At 48.4% G+C, this 21,998-nt stretch overlaps 1 protein-coding gene across 4 annotated transcripts in view; it reads right to left on the bottom strand.

Moving 5' to 3' along the window:
* LOC146050559 (receptor-interacting serine/threonine-protein kinase 2-like) overlaps positions 1-21,998 on the bottom strand; it is a 75,626-nt gene that overhangs the window by 11,192 nt on the left and 42,436 nt on the right. For all 4 annotated transcript variants that reach the window (XM_083167628.1, XM_083167626.1, XM_083167629.1 and 1 more), the window contains 2 exons: positions 6,997-7,051; positions 6,817-6,899 (listed from right to left, as the gene is read on the bottom strand). In XM_083167628.1, the coding sequence (XP_083023754.1) occupies positions 6,817-6,899; positions 6,997-7,051 (138 nt within the window). The remainder of the gene's footprint in view (positions 1-6,816; positions 6,900-6,996; positions 7,052-21,998) is intronic.

Raw genomic sequence — 21,998 nt, 5'->3', positions numbered from 1 at the left:
CCCCTTGAGGTACGAAATCCTCTTGATGAACACACCCCGAAAGTAGGCCTTAAAAGCTTCCCATACATAAACATTCGAAGACAAGCCTTCATTGATCTCAAAAAAAGATATAATTTCACCCTCAATCTCTGCCTGGTTAAACTGGGAGAGTCAGTAGGGCTGGAGCTTCCAGTACCTAAACCCCACTGGCTCCGCCAGATCCAGATGCATGATTAAGGGGGAATGGTCCGATATCCCATGGGCCTTGTATTCAATGTGGGTAATCTTGTTTATTAGGGTATCAGATACCAAAATCAGATCTATCCTGGAAAAGACCTTGTATGTTGCTGAGTATCAGGAGTATTGGAGGGTTTTGGGGTATCTCATTCTACATGGCTCCTTCCACCCAATACCGTCAATGAATTCTACAAATCTATTTCCCCCTTTACTAGCTACTTTACTGCACTTACTCCATCTGTCAAGTTCAGGGGACAAAATGTTATTGAAGTCTCCCAGGCAGATCGTGTGGTTTGCAGGAAAAAAGGAGGTGAAGTCGACTGCCGCCCTCAACACCTCGTAAGAGAATGGGGGAGGAATATATACAGCCAGGAGATTTATCCCCACATGGTTAATGCTAGATTCTATAAAGATGTATCTACCCCCCGGATCTATCCTTACCGTACGCTTTTCCAAGACTACTGATTTTTTGACCAGAATAGAAACTCCTCTAGAGGAGGATGAACAAGGTGCATGAAAAGCTATACCCACCCACCCATGGTCGCTTTAGTGTAGACAAATTATTCCCACACAAATATGTTTCTTGCAAGCAAATAATATCAGCCTCTAGGGATTTACAGTAGTTTAAAACTAGCGATCTTTTCACCTTATCATTAAGGCCTCTTACATTCCATGTTACGACTTTAACCATCCCCACGTTTTCTTATCAATCTCTCCAACGGTCTCTTTTTCAAAATCAGCTTCTCCATTTTCCTGCCCTCACCATGTGTACATTTTGTTTTGGGGTATGACTTACACAAGACACGACACAGACACACATACATTACATATACCCCTCCCGCCCACCCCCACCCTGTACTACCTGGACTCCCCAATGTACCTGAATCCCTACTTCCCACTCTACTCTCTTACCCCAAACTTAAATTGCTAGGGGCGATTAATTAATGGACACCATTCACATGACCGGCTCTCCCCTATCCTTAAACCAGATTTTAATTTTGCAACATTTCTACCACCCTCCCCCCCCATGCATATACACAAAGGAACAACTTAGTGCAAGTGATTCACATTTTCACATCGATGAAATTAGTCACAGGTTATGATTATAATAGGTCTATTGATTGGCTAGCGGTTTCCTGCCAGGGTAGGACCCGTCCAGCCAACCAGCGGCCTCTCCTGGGGAGAAAAAGAATTGAGTCATCCCATTAACTTCAATCCTTAATTTAGAGGGGTAAAGCATAGAATATTTTAAATCGAGTTCTCGGAGCCTTGCTTTAACGTCTCTAAATTTTGCTCTCTCATGCTGGATTTCGACTGGATAGTCCAGAAAGGCCGAGATTTTTTTGCCCATGTACCCGAAGTCCACCTTGTTCCTTGCTAGACGCAAGACACAGTCACGATCTCTAAAGTTCAATATTTTAACTATAAGCGTGCGCGGGGAATCCCCGGGGGGAGCAGGGCGGGCCGGCACCCGATGTGCTCTTTCGATAACAAATTGTGTAGAGAATGCATCTCGCCCAAATTCTTGAACAAGCCAGTCCTCAATAAATTTCTCTGGAAGACTGCCCTCCACTCTCTCCTCGAAGCCAGTAAATCTTATATTATTTCGACGTAGCCCCCCCTCAATGTCTGACATTTTAGTTCTCATGTCTGCCATCTGCCCAGACATGACTTTAGCTTGATTTGAAGAGGGGCCACAACATCCTCCAGAGAAGAGACCCGGTTCTCCACTTCCGTGACCCTCTCTCTAATAATTTGGGCATCGTGCCGCAACAGTGAGATATCCGATTGGACTTTATTAATCTGCTCAAGCAGTTGTGTCTCGCAGGTGTTAACAGGATCCAGTACCTGCTGTAGTGTGACCTCTGCAGGACGAAGATCCTGAGAACCCTTTGATGGAGTAGTCTGCGGGGTATTAGGCGGAGAGCTGCTCCCTGCCTGGGTCTGTGAGTGCGCATATTTTTCCAGGCGGGCAGCCGCCGCGCTCTGGCCTGTCTTGCCCACTTTTATCTGTGCCACGCGACTGTGGGTGCCCCTGCATGCAATTTTAGATGGGAAATAATTGTAGTTGCCTCCTGCCACCAACCAACCTAAGCAGGCTACTTATGTGCCAGTTACGCAAAGACTCAGTCCAAGAACAATGTGGCCACCTGTGACACCTGGAGGGCAATGTCCACCAATATGGGCTAACCCCTCGCCTACACACCAACCAAAAACCATAAAGTCATAAAAGTCCCAATCTGGGGCTACAAGCACACACGCCTTAGCACTCTATTTCATAGGACCAGTACATTAAAGGTACCTTAGCCAGATGAATGAGTGAAGTGCTGATTGGACTGTCGAATAGAAGCTTCCACCGTGTGTGCTGAGGCTGGAAATCACCGGCTTGTTAGGCTGTGGTGGAAATGACCCAGTACTCCTTGCTGGGATCTTTTCTGGTACCATCTGCTGGCTTCCCCCCTTGGCTGGGTAGGGTAGGTGCAGGTCTCAGGGGAGTCAGGCTACCCACCGCGTTTTAGCTGGTAGCAGGGATTCCCAGAGCGGAGGTCGGCGACGGAGCCTGTCACAGGGAGCCAGACGAGTCCTGAGCTGTACACCACGGCTGCACACTGCGTCCAGCTGACGCCACGAACTCCCGCGAGAGGGTCAGGCGGGGCGACACAGACGGAGACCAGGCTTCTTTGTGCACATACGATACACGGCACCGCTTCCAGGCTCTTGGCAGGGCAGACCGCGTTCGACTCGGCTGCAGAGAAGCCCGGATACCGGCAGAGGTAATGAAGGCACTATTGTTCTGTTTGTCGCCCACTTTTTTTATGCATTTAGGGGACGGAGGGTGCAGGAGACAAGGGGAGAGCCGACATCGACCTCCCTCACTCACACGCTGCCATGGCCACGCCCCTCCGTGATCCACTGCAAACCTCGCTGTTCTCCAGCCTGTTGATATGCAACTTGGCTTCCAACAGGGACCATCTGCCCTGCAGATGGACTCCCTGAACCACCGCTCCCCATCCTCTCAGACTGGCATCCCTGGTCAACAGAAGCCAGTCCTGGATCTGAAAGCAATGGCCGGCCAGTAGATTTGTTGAATCTAGTCACTATTGGAGCGACAGTCTTGTTTGTGCAGAGAGTATTATCATTCTGTGCATCTGGCGGGGACACCCCGACCACTTTGTCAGGATATCCAGCTGGAATGTCCTTGTGTGGAATCTGGTGAGGCCACCATCTTGCCCAACAGCCGTAAGCAGAGGTGAACCGACACCTATGGGCTCACCAACACTTCCACCACCAACTGCTGAATTGCAGTCACCTTCTCCAGTGGGAGGAATACCTTTTGCTCCGCTGTGTCCAGGATCATGCCAAGGAACAACATCCTTTGACTTGGAACCAGGGATGATTTCTTTAGGTTCAAAATCCACCCGTGGTCAGAGAGAAACCTCCTGGTCAGTTGGATTGCACTGCACAAGGCCACTGCCGACCCCGCCTTGATTAGCAGGTCGTCGAGGTACGGAATCACATTCACTCGATGCTGCCGGAGAAGGGACATCATCTCCACCATAATCTTCCTAAGGATGCACGGGCCGAGGACAGGCCGAAAGGCAACGCCCAAAACTGAAAATGTTCCTTTCCCAGCGCAAATGGGGATGTGCAGATAGGCGTCCTTGACGTCTATGGACGCCAGGAACTCCCCTCGCTCGAGACTGGCAATGACTGAATGGAGGGACTCCATTCTGAATTTAAACACCCGGAGGTACGGGTTCAAAGCTTTCAGGTTCAGAATGGGCCTCACTGACCCATCTGGCTTGGGCACCAGGAAGAGGTTCGAATAGTTACCCTGCCCTTGCTCCTGTAGCGGAACCAGCATGATTACCTTGGACTGAAGCAGTCCCTGGATTGCCCCTTGCAGGAGAATCTGGTCCTCTGCAGATTTGGGGAAGGCCGACTTGAAGTACCTTCTGGGAGGGGTTCTGTCAAACTCTAGCTTGTAGCCCTGTGAAATAAGACTCCTTGCCCAGGAATCTAGGAACGAGGCATCCCACACGTGGCTGAAGTGTGACAGGCGACCCCCCACCACGAGAGCATCCCGCGGTGGGGAGACCCTGTCATGCTGACGGTTTGGAGGCAGCTGCAGTGGCAGCACGGTCCTGTGTGCCAGAGGGGTTAGGTTTCCTGAACTTACCTCTTCCGCCTCTGTTGGCATTGGACGCACCTCTGGCCCTCGAACGGAACCGAGTCCCGCGAAAGGACTGCTGTGTAGGAGAGGTAAATGGACGCTTAGGTGCAGGAGGGGCTGATGTAAGGAAAGTGGACTTACCAGCCGTAGCCTTGGAAATCCACTCATCCAGCTCACTCCCAAAAAGTCTTTCCCCTGAGAAGGGAATACTCTCAACACTACGTTTGGAGTCCACGTCCGCTACCCACTGCCGCAGCCACAGGGCCCTTCGGGCTGAGACAGCCATGGCAGAATTGCAGGCATTAATGGCCCCCAATTCTTACTGGGCCTCGCAGAGGACCTTAGCCGTGTCCTGGATGTGATGCAGGAGGCTCCTCCCACAATTTTCTACCCGCAGGGTCAAAAGGATAAGCATTTGCAAACCTCTTTGTAAGCTGGAACCTCTTCTCAGGGTTCTTCCAGACGTTTTTAAAAACACCCTCTAATTCCACCTGCTCCGGAAAACACACAGATTGTTTCTTCTGTGTCATAAAGAGGGAGTCACCCTCCGTGACCTCCTCCAGAGGGAGCACTAAGACCTCCCTAATGGCTCTGATCAAAGGTTCAGGGCCATGGACTGGTGCCTGTTCCTGTACAGGCTCCTGATCCTGCAACTCATCCCCCTCATCAAGGATGTCATCCTCATCTGTATCAGGGACCACAGCCGACGAGGGCCTTTTCTGAGGCTGGCTAGACTGGCTGGGAAAAGGGGTGATAAAATCCACCCTAGCTGACAGGATGGCTAGATCCTTCTGTATCCTCTGAGTCTGCTGTGTATTAGCAGCTAAATGGGATGAGACTGAATCTAGCAGCGTTTTAATGCTACTGGCCCATGCGGGCTCATGGTCTCCCTGTGACACCCCACTGTATTGAGGGGACACACCACTAGCCGGAGGGTTAGTCCCACTGGGCTGTGGAGACATACACGGTTCACAGGTAACCTGAGACTGTGAGGCAGGGATAAACTTGGTGCTGCACACCATGCAGGTACATTTCTTAACCATTGTGAAGCTGGACCCTCAGCCACGCCACACACACACGCACACACACTGTTTTGTAAGTGTGTAATACTAAGGCTATGTGTTAAGGAGCTAAACAATCTTAACTAGCCAGTGTGGAAGAAAACAGAGCTGCAACCTGAGCTCACAGATTTGAGACAGCTGGTTTGTACAGTAAAAAACACAGTGATTCTATTATTCATAAAAAAACACAGTGTCATACAGGTATACATATGCTAGGTAACGCAATGCAAGCGTTACTTAGCGCTACAACTTGCTGTCTCTGCCGGCAGAAAGATCCAAGATCCACCCAACCGATGAGGAGCTGTAATGGCGACCTCAGCATGCAGGAAGAAGCAGGAAGTATGATTAAAGCGCGCCCAGCAGAGCCTGGTCCCGCTCTGAGCTAAGCCCTGCCCCCAACACGGAGCTGGCGCTGTTAGCAGTACAAAGCTGGCGTTTTAACTATATCTGCGTTTCTTTGCAAAAAACAGAAACTGCCATAGCCCTGGTGGTCCAGCGGCTATCTGTACATGCCAGTAAATATATTAAAGATGGGGGGTTCGCGCGGTATCTGCGCGAGGTCCGCCGCTACTGCCACCGCCATCTGCCGCACATAAAGTCGGGGTACTCCCTGTGAGGGACCCCGACTGGTACTCACCACTTGTAGTCTTCAGACCCTGCCAGGGGTGTGCGGCAGCTGGGGGGTCTGCTCGCCCCAGCGCAATGCTGTGCGGTGACAGAAAACCCCACTCAGGACAAAAGTCCTGCAGCAGGGCAGCTCTGCGCCTGAAGCGGCCGGTGGCTGACCCTTCCCCTGGCACCCTCGAAGCAGGACTGCTGCCTAGGTCTAAAAGCAGCGCCCCAAAATAACAAACTAAAACAAATTGTTGAAATATCTCTCTGGAGCTCCCAGAAGTGCAGCCTCTCCTGAGGCACATTTTTCTAAACTGAGGGGGAGATAGAGGGAGGGGCCAGTAGACCCACACTGAAAGATCTAATGTGCCTGTCTCTCCTGTGGAGGATCTCTATACCCATAGTTATGAACCCCAGTATCCCATAATGGACGTTAGAGAAATATGGGTGCATGATGCTGATCATTTCAATTTATTGGCTGAGGAAGTAATTAAAGGTATGGAAAAGCTGGTATGTTAGAAGAGGTAAGTAGGAGGGATGATTGTGAGTATGTAGAGGAGCAATGAGAGAAAAGATTATGGGCTAAATGTAATAGGTCGCCAAGTTCTAGAGGTCCCGGATATTGTGTGAGTCTGCCTGGTTCACCTTGTAACTGCTGTGGATGACTCGGGGCTGTGAGCAACATTGCCGGAACCTCAAACATCATCTTTAGCCCACATACTGGCCTCCTTGCCGCTGTAGTACATACTGTACCTGTGGCTTGTCTGGAGTTCCCGCTGCTCCTCTAATTTGATCAGTACCTTCTTGGTAAATGTTATTTTTCCAAGTCTTGGCATCTAAAACCAGATAGAGGTATTACAATGTGATCAGCTTTGGGACATAAAATGGGTGTATTGTGAGGAAGCAGGGTTCACAACATCTACGCTCACTCACCTGGGGGGTTACTTGTATGATTCGGCTTATTTCTGCCATCCAGGGTGTCTCGGTCCTGTAAAGCCAACAGGAGTCACTTAATCAAACAAACTAAAATATTTGTGCAGCAATACTACAACATTCATATACGCCTACAAGGTGATACCGCCTGGTTCGGGGTTGGATGCAATTCACATCGCAGTTGGGTCTTTTGGAAGCAAGAGCCATGAGATGATATGCTAATGTGTGTATATAGAAACCTCCTATCTGCTTTTGTGATCCGCCGCTGCACCCTAAGACACAGCATCATATTACTCTACAAAAACACTGGTCAACTGAGTGAGCCTGAGGCTACTGAGTGCCGAGAGTAGAACTTGCCTTATACCCCAACCCTAACCTCACCTTTTACCTTATATCTCAACTCTAACCTCATATCTTGTTCCTTATATCCCAAACCTTACCTCCTATCTTGTGCTTTATACCCCAACCTTAACCTCATTCCTTGTGCCTTATACCCACCTCTTATGCCTTAAACCCCTGAAGCCAATAGTCCTGCTGGAAAGCCACCTGAAACTTACACAGAACACTCCAGGCACACATGCTGCAGCGTGTAGAGCTCATGGACACTCCAGGAAATGCTGTGCTCTCCTGGAGCCAGTAGCCTTGGCCTTTGTAGTAACATTATTATATCATGTAAGTGTTGGGCAGAGGAGATTTCCAGGGCTGGCACAGGATGGAAAATATACATCCTTCAGTACGGTCTTTGTAATCTTTGTGAAAATGTACCCGGCTTCTCTTTGCAGAGTGTGCTATTTTGTGAACCCCTGGGCAATACTCAGGTCCTAGAGATCAATTATGGGCAGTACTGCTGTTGAGGAGACTGGACTGGATTCCTAGTACCAGAATACATTGACGCTCTTGGTTGTTTTTGAGACATATTTAATTAATGCTTAGCTGAAGGATAGGAGAACCACAAGGAAGACTGGATAAGCTGGGGCAGTAGATTCAAATTCAAGAATTGGTTTATTTGGGATGAATTAGATGGCCATAAGTGTTGAGATGGAAGAGAAGGGGCCAGTGGAGAGGAACAAACCTAAAGGGTGAACTAAGTTCTGGAAGCATTGAGAATCCAGAATGAGATAGACAGTGATGTAGGAGCCAAATCTTCAGTAACAAGAGAGAAAGAAAGTGGACAGCTGCATTGAGAAGGTAGATGTACGAGGTTAACCAATCACCTTATACAATGACATAGACTGACTGGTTGCTTTGACCAATGACTTCACTTTATAGCTTTAGAAGGCTTGGAATTTTTCAATGGTGTACACTTTGTCTTTGAAATAAGATGTTGGTCAACTCAATTGATATTAGCGTGTTATAGTAGTGAGTGAGTAGATAGAAGACAGATTTGTTGGGCAGAAGATCAAGGAGTATGGGTCAAGGTCAATGAAGGGAGAGAGTTAATAATGGCACAGAGACTTAAAAAAAAACTCGGAGAGAAATGGGACATGAATGGATGGTAGTTCGTAGCACACAGGTCTCGCATTGCAAAGCACATAGGAAAGTAGCAACCGTGGGGGCTTAGATGGGGAAATGTCCTCAATGGGCAGAAGCATGTGGGTCAGAATGAGGATGGGTGAGTGCATAGTTGCAGTAATATGGGTACAAGGAGCTGATCATTTCAAATTATTGTAATTCAAGGTATGGCACAGCTGATATGTTAGAGGAGGAGGGATGATTGTGAGTATGTAGAGGACCAGAGAGAGAGAGAGAGAAGATTATGGGCTAAATGTAATAATTTGCCAAGTTCAGGAGGTTACGAATTTTGGGTGAGTAGCTGTGGCTGACTCGGGGCTGTGAGCAGCATTGCCGGAACCTCAAACATCATCTTTAGCCCACATACTAGCCTCCTTGCAGCTGTAGTACATACTGTACCTGTGGCTTGTCTGGAGTTCCTGCTGCTCCTCTAATTGTATCAATATCTTTTATGTAAATGTTTATTTGGTACTTATGTAGTAACTGGGCTGCCGATTTTGAAATCGGGTCCATCGCATCGCATCGCACCCGACCATATCGCATGCGATGCGATGCGATGCGATGCGATGGACCCGATTTTTCCATAGGATTCAATGTTAAAATGGACTGAGTCCATTTTAACATAGAATTCAATGGGAAAAGGGGTCCTTTTCATACCCCTACTATCCAAGTGGGCATGGAGTTGGATATAAACCTGTGGCGAGCGTAGCGAGCCACCGAGCCCGAAGCGTGGCGAGCGTAGCGAGCCCCGCGAGGGGACACAGAATACCGTCCCCTCGCGGGGCTCGCTTCGCTCGCCACGCTTCGGGCTCGGTGGCTCGCTACGCTCGCCACAGGTTTATATCCAACTCCATGCCCACTTGGATAGTAGGGGTATGAAAAGGACCCCTTTTTCCCATTGAATTCCATGTTAAAATGGACTCAGTCCATTTTAACATTGAATCCTATGGAAAAATCGGGTCATCGCATCGCATCGCATCGCATGGTCGTATGCGATGCGATGCGATATCGCATCGCATCGCATCTGATTGTATGCCTTAACTTAAGGCATACAATCAAAAAATCGGCAGCCCAGATACTACATAAGTACCGTTTATTTTCCAAGTCTTGGCATCTAGAAACAGATAGAGGTATTACAATGTGACCAGCTTTGGGACATAAGATGGGTGTATTGTGAGGGAGCAGGGTACACAACATCTACACTTTCTCACCTTTAGTGTTAGTTCTATGGTTCGGCTTATTTCTGCCATCCAGGGTGTCTCGATCCTGTAAGGCCAACAGGAGTCATTTTAAAGGATAATCAAACAAACTAAAATATTTGTGCAGCAATACTACATCATTCATATACGCCTACAAGGTGATACAGCCTGGTTCGGGGTTTGATGCAATTCACATCGCAGTTGGGACTTTTGGAACCAAGAGACATGGGATGATACGCTAATATGTGTATATAGAAACCTTTTGTCACTCTACAAAAACACTGGTCAGCTGAGTGAGCCTAAGGCTACTGATATTGGCCAATGCAGCTGAATTGCCAAGAGCAGGAAAGGCGCAGACTCTGGCCTGGGCAGTATCCGGATATCTTAAAGACAATGTTTAGGTCATCATCAAAGGTCACTATCCCCAAGGTGCTTTGGATGTAGATTCTCGTTTACTGCTAGGTCTGGATCAGACGCATAGAACACGGTATTCCAAGACCTATTTGGCAGTAAACTAGCAAGCAATACAGAATACAATACAGTTCTAACTAACTGGTATTTCTCAGGAACAGGCTCACTGACTATCTGACTAAGATTCAGCAGCATGTGGCCGATGACTGCACAAGATGTTTATGCCAGAAGCAGAGTGCCGGGCCGGCCCCCTGCTGCTGCTGAGCATGCCACGCCTCCAGCCTGTGTCCCTGTACAGCTTGCTTCCCGGTTGTCATGGCGATGCGGCCGCACAGGGCAGGGGAGCATAACAGTACCCCCCCTCTGACGAGGGGTCAAAGAACCCCTACCACCAGGTTTATCGGGGAAATGTGAGAAGAAGGAGCATATCAGTCTGGTGGCATGAAGGTCACAACTGCGCACCCACGATCGCTCCTCCGGGCCATAACCCTTCCAGTGCACAAGAAAGGACAGCTGACCCCGCACCATCTTGGAGTCAAGAACCTTCTCAACCACAAACTCCTTCTGACCACGTATCAGAAGAGGAGAAGGTCTTCCATTGGAAGAAGGGTTATTAATGGCCGGTTTCAACAGGGAACAGTGAAACGTCTTGTTAATGCCCAAAGAATGTGATAAGTTCAACTGAAATGCCACCGGATTGATGACCCTTGTTATCTTATAAGGGCCGATAAACCGGGGGCCCAACTTATAAGACAGCTGTCTCAATTTAGACAGTCTAATAATTTGAAGTTACAAGGCCTCTTCCACTTGTCAAAGCACCTTTTGGTTGCTGAGGACAGAGATACAAGGTCTCTCTTCACCTTCCTCCAAATTCTCCTAAGAGCCGAAACCACAGAGGAATCCCCAGGACTGGAGTCCAGAGGGTCAAAAGAATTGGCTTTAGGATGATATCCATAAATACAAAAGAAAGGAGAAATCCCTGTGGCCGAATGAGCCGCGTTGTTATAGGCAAACTCCGCCATAGACAGGTGAGCAACCCAGTCAGTCTGACATTTGGAGACGTAACACCTGAGGAATTGCTCCAAGGACTGGATCACATGCTCAGTCTGTCCATTCAACTGCGGATGGTAGCCTGACAACAAGCTCACTGAAATCTGGAGTTTAGAACAAAATGCTCTCCAGAATTTGGCCACAAACTGGGAACCAAGTGGCAACCCATGAAGACGCACAACATGCTGGATAAACAATTCTGACAGGCGTTTGGCCGATGGCAGCCCAACCAGTGGGACGAAATGTGCCATCTTAGAAAATCTGTCAACAACCACCAAGATGGAGGTCATTCCTGAAGATTTGGGCAAATCCAGCACAAATTCCATGGAAATGTAGGTCCATGGTTTGGATGGAATGGGGAGTGGATGCAATGGGACGACGGGAACTCCTCTAGGAGTCTTATTACGGGCACAAACATCACAAGCCCGAACCCACTTATCCACATCCTTAGCCACTGAAGGCCACCACACAGCGCTAGACAGCAACTCTCGAGTTCAAGCAATGCCTGGGTGACCTGCCGACCTCTTGGCATGAAACTCCAGGAATACTCGCCGTCTTAATTTAGGAGGCACAAACAAGAGACCCACCAGAAGGTCTGAGGAGCTTGCTCCTGTGCCCTAAGGACCAGTGACAATACATTTTGGGTAATGACCACTTTAATACATGATGGCAACAAAATAGGCAGTGGCTCCTCGGTTGTCTCCTGGACAGGAGAAAAACTCAGAGAGAGCGCATCAGTCTTAGTATTATTTGACCCAGGGCGATAGGTAATCAAATAATTACAGCGGGCAAAAAACAAGGTCCATCACGCCTGTCTGGCATTAAGCCATTTAGCTGACTCCAGATATGCCAAATTTTTATGGTCGGTAAGGATGGAGACCACAAACTTAGCCCCCTCCAGCCAGTGTCTCCACTCCTCAAGTGCATCCTTTATAGCCAACAACTCCTGATTCGCTACATCATAATTTATCTCGGCAGATGAGAACTTACGGGCAGGCCCGGGGACAGCTGACCCGGGCCCCAACGATCTGAGGGGCCCCAAGGTCAGCCACCATCCTCCCCTCCGCCTGGTCCCCCGTCACTCAGACACCGGCTCTGCCGCCACGCAGCCGAGCCCTCTGACCTGCCTCCCTCCTGCCGCTCAGATGCTGCTCAGCCTTGCTGCCGCCCAGGCGCCAGATGCACCCCCACCACTCAGATGTCCGGCAGCGTGCAGTCTCCTCCTCCGTGCCGACTGCCTAGCGCTGAGGTGAGGACCCGGCGGATAATGGAGAACCCCTGCAGCAGGAAACGCACTCTTGCTCCTGGAATCCACGGCCGCAGAACAGGTAGAGGCTGACAGGCAAGCAGCGTGGACAGGGCACAGGTCACCAACTCTCACTGCACTTACTAGTATGACAGGGGGTAGCCAGCGCATGTTAGCTGGGTTTAAAAGTCCCTTGCTGGTGTTTAGCTTTCAGTGTAAAGTGGAGTGGGGGAGATAGGAGGTGACCATAAACACCAGTGTGCACATGTTTTACCCTCAGCCCCCCCTGCAAGCAAGTCTTTCTCCCCCTGTCTCTCTTGCTCCCCTCTCTTTATCTCTCTGACACTCTGTCCCCTGATTCTATCTCTCTCTGTGACACTCTCCAAGATGCTATCTCTCTTTCATTCTCTCTCTCTCTCTCTCTCTGACACACTCTCCCTCCCTGAGAGAAGGGGGGGGGCTTTCAAGATTTTTGCCATGGGGCCCAACAAGTTCTAGTTACGCCCCTGTCAGCAGCCATGGTGACCAAGCTCCTCGGCCATCCTTATGGAGACAAAATCCCTTCTCCAGCCACTCCCATCCTCCCTCCTTGCTCCTCGCCACTACTCCCATCCTTTCACCCTGCTCCGCACCACTACTTCTAATTTACCTCCTTGCTCCGCACCACTATTCCCATCCTCTCTCCCTGCTCCACACTACTACTCCCATCCTGTCTCCCTGCTCCGCACCACTACTCCCATCCTCTCTCCCTGCTCAGCACCACTACTGTGCTTGATGAGGATGTGGGGCCCCCATATATATCAGTGTATGGGGCCCCAAGATTTCTGTTGCCGGCCCTGCTTACGGGAATAGTAAGCACACGGATGAAGGCGATTATCAGATACCCCCATCTGAGAGAGTACTGCCCCAATACCCATCTCAGAGGCATCCACCTCCACCACAAAAGGACGCTCTGGATCTGGGTATCGTAGCACCTTGGCAGAGATAAATGCCCTTTTGAGGTGGGCAAAAGCCCCTTTGGCCTCACAAGACCAGTGAGCTACATCCGCCCCCTTTTTTGTTAGTGCCACCAAAGGTGCCACTATAGACGAAAATACCGGAATAAATCGCCTATAGAAATTTGCGAAGCACCTCCAAACTAGTGGGCTGCGCCCAATAAAGGACTGCCTGCACCTTAGAACTCTCCATCTGAAAACCCTCTGCAGAGATGATATACATGTATATATGTTCTTAATCGTGATACAGTTCAGTTCCCTGAAGTCAATGCAAGGACGTAACGAACCATCCTTTTTACCAACAAAGAAGAACCCCGAACCCACTGGGGACTGTGAGGGTCTGATCAATCCCTTAGCCAGGTTTTCCTGAATGTACTCTGTCATAGCCTGAGTCTCAGGACGTGACAGAGAGAATAACCTGCTCTTGGGAAGTTTAGCATCGGGCAGCAAATCAGTGGTACAGTCATAAGGGCGATGGGGCGATAGTACCTCTGCAATTTTTTTAGAGAATACATCCGCAAATTCTGCATAACACTCTGGCAACCCTGGTAAACTTAGCTGTGAGTGCCTGACTGGAAGGTGCAAGCAACCCTTGGAGCAATCACTACCCCAACTAAGAATCTCCCCAGAGACCCAATCAAACTGAGGATTATGGGCCCTCAACCAGGGTAACCCCAAAACCAGTGGGGCAAAAGAACAAACAGTCAAATAAAAGATAAAAAAAAGATAAAAATAAAAGATAAAAAAAGATAAAAATAAAAGATAAACTCTACGCGTGCGTAGTCCCAATAAACAAATGAATCTGACAGGTTTGGGAAGTAATTCTACCTTGGGACAACGGTTTCCCATTTAACCCACAGATCCCAATTTCTGATGCCAAGGGTACTGAAGGAACAGAGTGTTCCAGGGCAAACTGGTAGTCCATGAAAACCCCATCGGCCCCACTGTCAACAAAGGCATCAGTATTGACAGTTTGACCTAGGATCTCCAGAGTCATCGGAATAAGAAAGGTCTTCTTGGGAAATTCAGATCTCTGGCCTGACAGGCTATTTCCCATCACCCTCAGGCCTAGAAGTTTTCCGGCTTCTCTGGGCATGATGCCACCATATGGCCCTTATTCCCACAGTAAAAGCACAAACCCTGCTGTCTCCTCCGTGTCTTCTCACGCGAGAAGAGGCGGGTAGCCCCAATTTGCATAGGTTCCTCGGAATATTCCTCTGAGTTTAAGGTCCCCCTGGGAAAAACAGGAACCGCAGTCTCCCTTTCAAGCCTACGCTCTCGTAGCCGTCTATCCACTCGGATTGATAACTGCATAAGCTGATCTAAACTCTTAGGCATAGGATATTGTACCAGTTGATCCTTAATCTGGTTCGAAAGCCCTATACGGTACTGGTTTCTCAGGGCTGGGTCGTTCCACTGAGTATCCATGGCTAATCTCCTGAACTCGGTACAATAAACCTCTGCTGGCCGTCGTCCCTGTTTCAGGGCCGTAATCAGAGCCTCTGCTGATGCCATTTTGTCAGGGTCATCATACAGAATTCCCAATGCGGCAAAAAAGGCATCAACACTTTTAAGCGACGGACAGTCAGGCTGCAAACCATATGCCCAGATTTGTGGGTCCCCTTGAAGCAAGGAAATCACCATGCCCATCCGCTGAGTCTCCGACCCAGAAGACTGGGACCTAAGCCTAAAATATAGCAGGGTTGCCTACCCTCCCAGAATTTGCGGGAGTCTCCCGAAAATCGGGTCCCCCCTCCCGGCCCCCCATTTAAATGCCGCAATCCGCGGGTCTCAGAGGAGGGGGTGGAGCTAAAATGGCACAATCGTGTCATTTTAGCCACGCCCCCTCCATGGAGATAAGTTATTTCGCTATTTGCCGTAATGGGGGAGGGGCTTAATGACATCACCGTTAAGCCCTGCCCCCCAAACTCGTAATGAAAGACTCCTCTCCGGGCTTCTCCCGGAGAGGATATGGTGCAAGTCGGCAACCCTGAAATATAGCTTACAGCTCTCTATAAAACTAAAGAACTGTGAGCGATCTCCAGAAAAAGTGTCAGGGAGATTTTCTTTTAGGCTCTTTAATAACCCCAGAGCTTGCTGCGGCTACTGCGGGGGCTCTGCCAGCGACCTGCTGGGTGTTCATTTTAAGGGTCATTTCTTGAAATTGTGGAGTCAGGACCTGCACCTGCTCGACCACCTGTTCCAATGTTTTTTGGGGGGTATGATCCATAGTCCCACAAAATTTCAACAGGAGTGTGGCTGCTGAATATGTTATGCACAAATATGGTGTACACCATGAAAGGGGTACAAACAATACACACAAGGAGCTATAGGGGACGACTCACGCACACAGAATGGGTACAGTGCATAAACAGATAGTGAGTAAGTAACAATATAACACAAACTGGGAGGTACACACTACCTACTCAGAAGGTAGTGGGTTAACTAACAGACACAAACAGAGACTAGGGAGCCGAGGGCTCTACAGACAGAATGTATCACTAGCATGGAGTATATGCTCAGATGTAATGAAGCAGAAACGGTGGAGCGAGATGTTATGTTTCAACACGTGGATAGCAACTGAAGTGCGGTTGCTAAGGGCAACCACTGAACCCCGGAGGGTTACAAGCAAATAAGGCTAGCAGCTCCTAGGTCCTAGATGGGAATAAGGACTGTAGGAGTGTAGCCACAGGCCTAGCCTCACTTGCAGTATACCGGTTCAGCTTACTGCCACTAAGCTGACACCTGGAAGCACTACACAATGAGGAAGGACAAGGCAGGTCTGGGAGCATAGCTGCAGACTTACTGGATCCACAGTGTGGAACAGGGACCCCAGCAAATCAAATGGCCGAGTCTCGTTTACTGCTAGGTCTGGATCAGACGGATAGAACACTGCTAGAAGACCTAATTGGCAGTAAACTAGCAAGAAATACAAAATACAATACAGCTCTAACTAACTGGTATTTCTCAGGAACAGGCTCACTGACTATCTGACTAAGATTCAGCAGCAAGTAGCTGACGCCCGCACAGGATGTTTATACCAGAAGCAGAGTGCCGGGCCGGCCCCCTGCTGCTGCTGCTGCTGCTGCTGAGCATGACACGCCTCCAACCTGTGTCCCTGTACTGAGCACAGGTCTTCGGATTCAGTATGAAATCCCGGCGGTCGGGATCCCGGCGTTCAAAATCCCGATGCCAAAATCCCGACATGGGAGGGGGGCGTGGATCGCCCCCCCTTGCGGGCTCGCTGCGCTCCCCCAGCGGGCCCGGTGCATCGCTTCGCTCGGCACACTAATTTATTCTCCCTCCAGGGGTGTCGTGGACACCCACGGAGGGAGAAAGTGTCGGGATTTCAGCAGTCGGGATTCCGGCGTCGGGATTCTGAACGCCGGGATCCCGACCGCCGGGATTTTAACTTCATCCCAGGTCTTTAACCTCTGGCCCTCCAGATGTTGTAGAACTACATGTCCCAGCATGCCCTAACAGTTTTGGCATGCTCTTATAGGAAAAAATGTGACAATGCATGTTGGAACATGTAGTTTCACAACATCTGGAGGGCCACAGGTTGAAGACCCATGCTGTACAGCTTGCTTCCCGGTTGTCATGGCGACGCAGCCACACAGGGCAGGGGAGCCTAACATGAGGACCAGTTACTCCTTCTATATCCTCTACCAGGCCGATAGCTTCTTGCCTCTCTATAATCCTGTGGTTGATATTTGAAAGTCTTATTAGTCTGACTTTTTTTGCTTGTTTTATCCTGGAGTAACCAGACAGATTTCCCTCCGGATATTTTAGTAATAATTTGATCCAGCTGAGCACCAAATAAAAATAGTCACCCTGAAAAGGCAAAGATAGTAATTTGTTCTTTGACTGAACGTCAGCGGCCAATGGTTTGAGCCATAGCTCTCTCCTCACCACTGCCACGGTAGCATTAGCTCTTGCTGTTAACCTCATAGAGTACATGGAAGCTTCGCATAAGAACTCTACGGCTAACTGAATGTTCTGCACTGTCTTGGGGAGGTCCGATCTTCTAATTCCATCGAGCATGTCGGCTTCCAGTTGCTGACACCATTCCCTCAGCACTCTTGACATTACTGACATGGATGATGCAGGTTTTAAAGCTGCACCTGTAGTCAGATGTTGCTTTCTTAAGCCCAATTCTATGCGCCGCTTCATTGGATCTTTAAATATATTGGCATCTTCGAGCGGCAATGTCGTCTTTATTTAGATATCCTTGCTATTGCAGAGTCAACTTTGGGCAACTCGTCCCTTGCCATTATCTGATCCCGCTGAAAAGGGTACATCTTGCTGAATTTCAAAGGCACCGTCCCCCTCTTATCTGGGTGCTTCCCTTCATCTGCAACCAGCTCTTTTAGAGACTAGGACAAAGGAAAAGTTTTGCTTTACTTTTTACTATCCCTGAACAATAATTCTTGCAACTTCACTTCCTCTTGTGTCTCCTCTATATTCAGAGACGGTATCCGGACTATTTGTCTACAACAAGAACATAGACAGCCATAAGGTCGACACCATTAGTTCGACAACTCAATAGGTCGACATGCCATTAGGTCGACATACCATTACGTTGACATGCCATAAGTTCAACATGCCATTAGGTCGACACTGCCATTAGGTCGACAGTGTCTAGGTCGACAGTCAAAAGGTCGACATGCGGTTTTTCACTGTTTTTTGAGCCAACATGTGCCGACAGGCGGTATTTCATGCCCTGTGGAACAGAAAAGGTTTTTCCGGGGTGACCGCGCTGTAGACCTTATGCAAGTGAGTGGGCTGCGGGGTGGTGAAGGTATACTACAGGATACCTGTTGGAGGTAATGGGTTCGGATTTTACACCCTAGGGTGTCACCCTGCGCTCGGTTACACTTGCCTCTTAGTAGGTGCAGGATCTGATTCAATTGATTAGTAGATCACATATAATAAGAACAAGTTTCTTGAATAGTAAATGTAATTTATTTAGTAATAAGACATTATGTTAGCTTTTGGTACAATGGATAAATACAGAAATTCAAAAATAAAATATATTTAATATGTTTAAAAAGTTTTTTTAGAGCAAAAAATTTTTTTTAATAAGTACAATATAAAAATAATATAAAATTAATATAGTTGTATATATAAGTATAAAAGTCCTCAACTTACACTAGTACCGGTACAACAAACCACATAGGGGAGGATGGGGTGAGGGATAACAAACTGAGACTAACACAGTCCTTCTGGTACCGGTTTTTTGGGGGATGATAAGCGATTGCTGGTGTAAAAGTTTTCAGAGTATAGACTGAATGAAATCCGCAGTAATTGCAGTACTGGTATGTTCAAATGATTCCTTTACCTTTTCCTTGTGGTCAGGCTGGGATGAGTGTCTGCCGGCAGACTCTCGCTGATGCTGCTCCTGTGCGTGCAGCGCTGGGCGAGTCCAGGAAGTTCACCTATCTTTCATGCCCTACCATCCACCAGGGCGAGGTGTGAGAATAAAATAGTGTGCCGAGCGCAGCGAGGCACCGTGCCCGAAGCATCACGAGCAAAGCGAGCGATGCAAGGGGCTGCGGTTCACTTCAAACTGTGTCCATGTCGACTGTGTCGACATTTGGGTAAAAAAAACAGTGAAAAACCCCATGTCGACCTTTTGACTGTCGACCTAGACACTGTCGACCTAATGGCAGCGTCGACCTAATGGCAGTGTCGACCTAATGGCATGTCGACCTATTGAGTTGTCGAACTAATGGTGTCGACCTAATGGCTGTCTATCTTCTTGTTGTAGACAAATGTTCCTGCATCATTTAGAGACTTGTGTATCAGAGTGAGTAAGTTCTCTACCATATCAGAATTAAAGTCTGTTTCAGATTTATCCAATACAGTTTCGTTGTCATCGTCCAATGCCTCGGCTACTGTCTCCTCTACTGAATCCATAGAGTTACTAGCCCTTGAATGGCTTCTCTTTCCTGTCATTTTTATCAAGTCCTCCTTTGTGACAAAGGTGTCGGCAAGAGCACTTTTAAGCATGTCCACAAGTCCGGACATTTGTGCCATCAGCAATTGTTGAGGCATTTGACACATTTCACAAACACTTCCCACGTATTTATCAGGTAGCGCTTTATCACACAATGATTTGCCTTAACATCACCTTTGTCTTTGCTGGTATCAGACCTGCATAGACATATATATATTGTTTATACAATGTCCATACAATAAATTCAAGAATACTCATTACTCATAACAAATTTTTTTTTGCTATAGTGGCTTATCCCGACTTTTTAATGCCTGCCTCTTTTCCTCCTCCATGCTGTATGCAGATATACTGTCTATTAAAGCACAATAATCCAATCCAGGGTTGCCAACCCTCCCGGAATTTGCGGGAGTCTCCCGAAAATCGGGTCCTTCCTCCCGGCCCCCGAGAAGGGTGGGCAACCCTCCCGGAATCAGGGGGAACCCCACTGAGCCCCCCCGATCGCGGCATTTATATGCCGCAATCCGCGGGTCTCAGGGGAGGGGGCGGAGCTAAAATGGCACAATCGTGTCATTTTATCCCCGTCCCCTCCATGGATATCAGTTATTTCGGCTATTTGCCACAATGGGGCGGGGCTTAATGACGTCGGGCTTCTCCCGGAGAGGATTTTTTGAAAGTCGGCAACCCTGATCCAATCACTATCAGTGTCACAATAGCAGAATTAAAAGCACCTCCAATGCTTGCTGCATGCCTGCTGGCGGTCCCGTTACTCCTGCCCTGCCGGTATTCTTAGTGATCCGGCATCACTGGGAGTAGCTTCCGGGTTGCTCTATGGCCTGCGCCGGCCTCTTCCGACCACGGTGCTGAACTTCCGGTTGCCGCATCACAACAGTGCGCCCCCCCACCCCGCCTGGGGCACTCTGGCACCTGGCACCGGCCCTATATACAGAGATATCAGGGGCCAATATAAGGAACAGTCAGGCACCATTTTTGCTTTGAGGAAGTAGTCTAGGACACATGGGCATGCGTTCAGACTAGAGGAAAGAATATTTCATACACTTAGAAGGAAAGACTTTTTACGGTCAGGGCAATTCAATAATGGAACTCTCTTCCTGGTGATGTGGTTTCGGCAGACACAATAAATACATTTAAAATAAGTTTGGACAAACATTTATTGGTTAAAAACATCCAGGGGTGCAATCATAATTTGTTAAAAATTAAATAAAAATACACAACTCATATCTAGGAATATACAAAATAGACCAGTGGACTCCAACCTTTTTTGGGGTGTGAGCTACTCGCGGCAAAATAAACCACCCGAAGAGCTACTAAAATAAAACATTTTAAAAAAAAATCTGCCTAATAACCAAATAATGCCCTTTACACATTATGCCACATACTGTAATGGCCCTGACACACTATGCCGCATACATAACTGCGTGTGCGCGCCCAAAAATTGGGTGTAGCCACATGGGGTGCATCCAATGAAAATGGGGTTGTGATACACATATGCCCCCAATAGCGCAGTGCCAGATACACATATGCCCAAATACTGCCAGATACACATATGCTCCCACGGTGCAAGGTATGCCCCCACAGTGCCAGAAACAGGAATACCCCCATGTGACATCTGTGCCCCCATGGTGCTGGATATGCTCCCACAGTGCCAGCAAGTAGTATGCCCCACAGTGCAGCAAGTAGTACAGTATGCCCCCACAGTACCAGCAAGTAGTATGCCCCCACAGTGCCAAAAACTAGTATGCCCCCACATTGCCAACAACTAGTATGCCCCCACAGTGCCAGCATGTAGTACAGTATGCCCCACAGTGCCATCAAGTAGTATGCCCCCACAGTGCCAACAAGTAGTATGCCCCCACAGTGCCAACAAATAGCATACCCCGACAGTGCCAGCAAGTAGTATGCTCCCAGTGCCAGCAAGTAATACAGTATGCCCCCACAGTGCCAGCAAGTAGTACAGTATGCCCCCACAGTGCCAACAAGTAGTATGCCCACATAGTGCCAGCAAGTGGTATGCACACTTACACACTGCACACTCACCATTGGGTCCGGTGTCCTCCTGCAGTGTCAGTGTCTCCACCACCACTTCTCCCTTTCTCAAGGAAGGAGAGCACAGCACAACGCGCGTCCCCGTCCTTGGTAGTGTCTAGTTCCTTCTCTTTACACGTACCAATATGACGTCACATACCATGTGACCACAACATTTGACCACCACAGTATGCTTCAGGGTTGAGTCTATTTTGTAGTTGGCTAAAGAACCTTGTCCCTCCAGGCACTGTGATTTAGCCCACTCAATACAAATAGGCTATATCCTAGTGGGCTAAAAGACATGTCACACTGATCTAGCCTATTCAATAAAACTAGGCTATTTCTTAGTGGGTTAAAGAATCTGGTCCCTCTGTCCACTTTGATTTAGCCCATTCATTAAAGTTAGGCTATTTCCTAGTGGGATAAAGGACCGGTCCCTCTATCCACTTTGATTTAGCCCATTCAATAAAATTAGGCTATTTCTTAGTGGTCTAAAAGACTCACTTAAAGAACCAGGTACTTGAGGCTACTTGATTCCAACACATTTTATATAAGTAGGCTAAATCCAAGTGGGCAAAAGGACCCGA

This window comes from Crinia signifera, chromosome 12 (genome assembly GCF_055691185.1).
Source record: "Crinia signifera chromosome 12, ASM5569118v1, whole genome shotgun sequence".
Lineage (NCBI taxonomy): Eukaryota > Metazoa > Chordata > Amphibia > Anura > Myobatrachidae > Crinia > Crinia signifera.
Note: the sequence above shows the minus strand (reverse complement) of the source record. Positions and strands in the feature narration are given on the sequence as shown.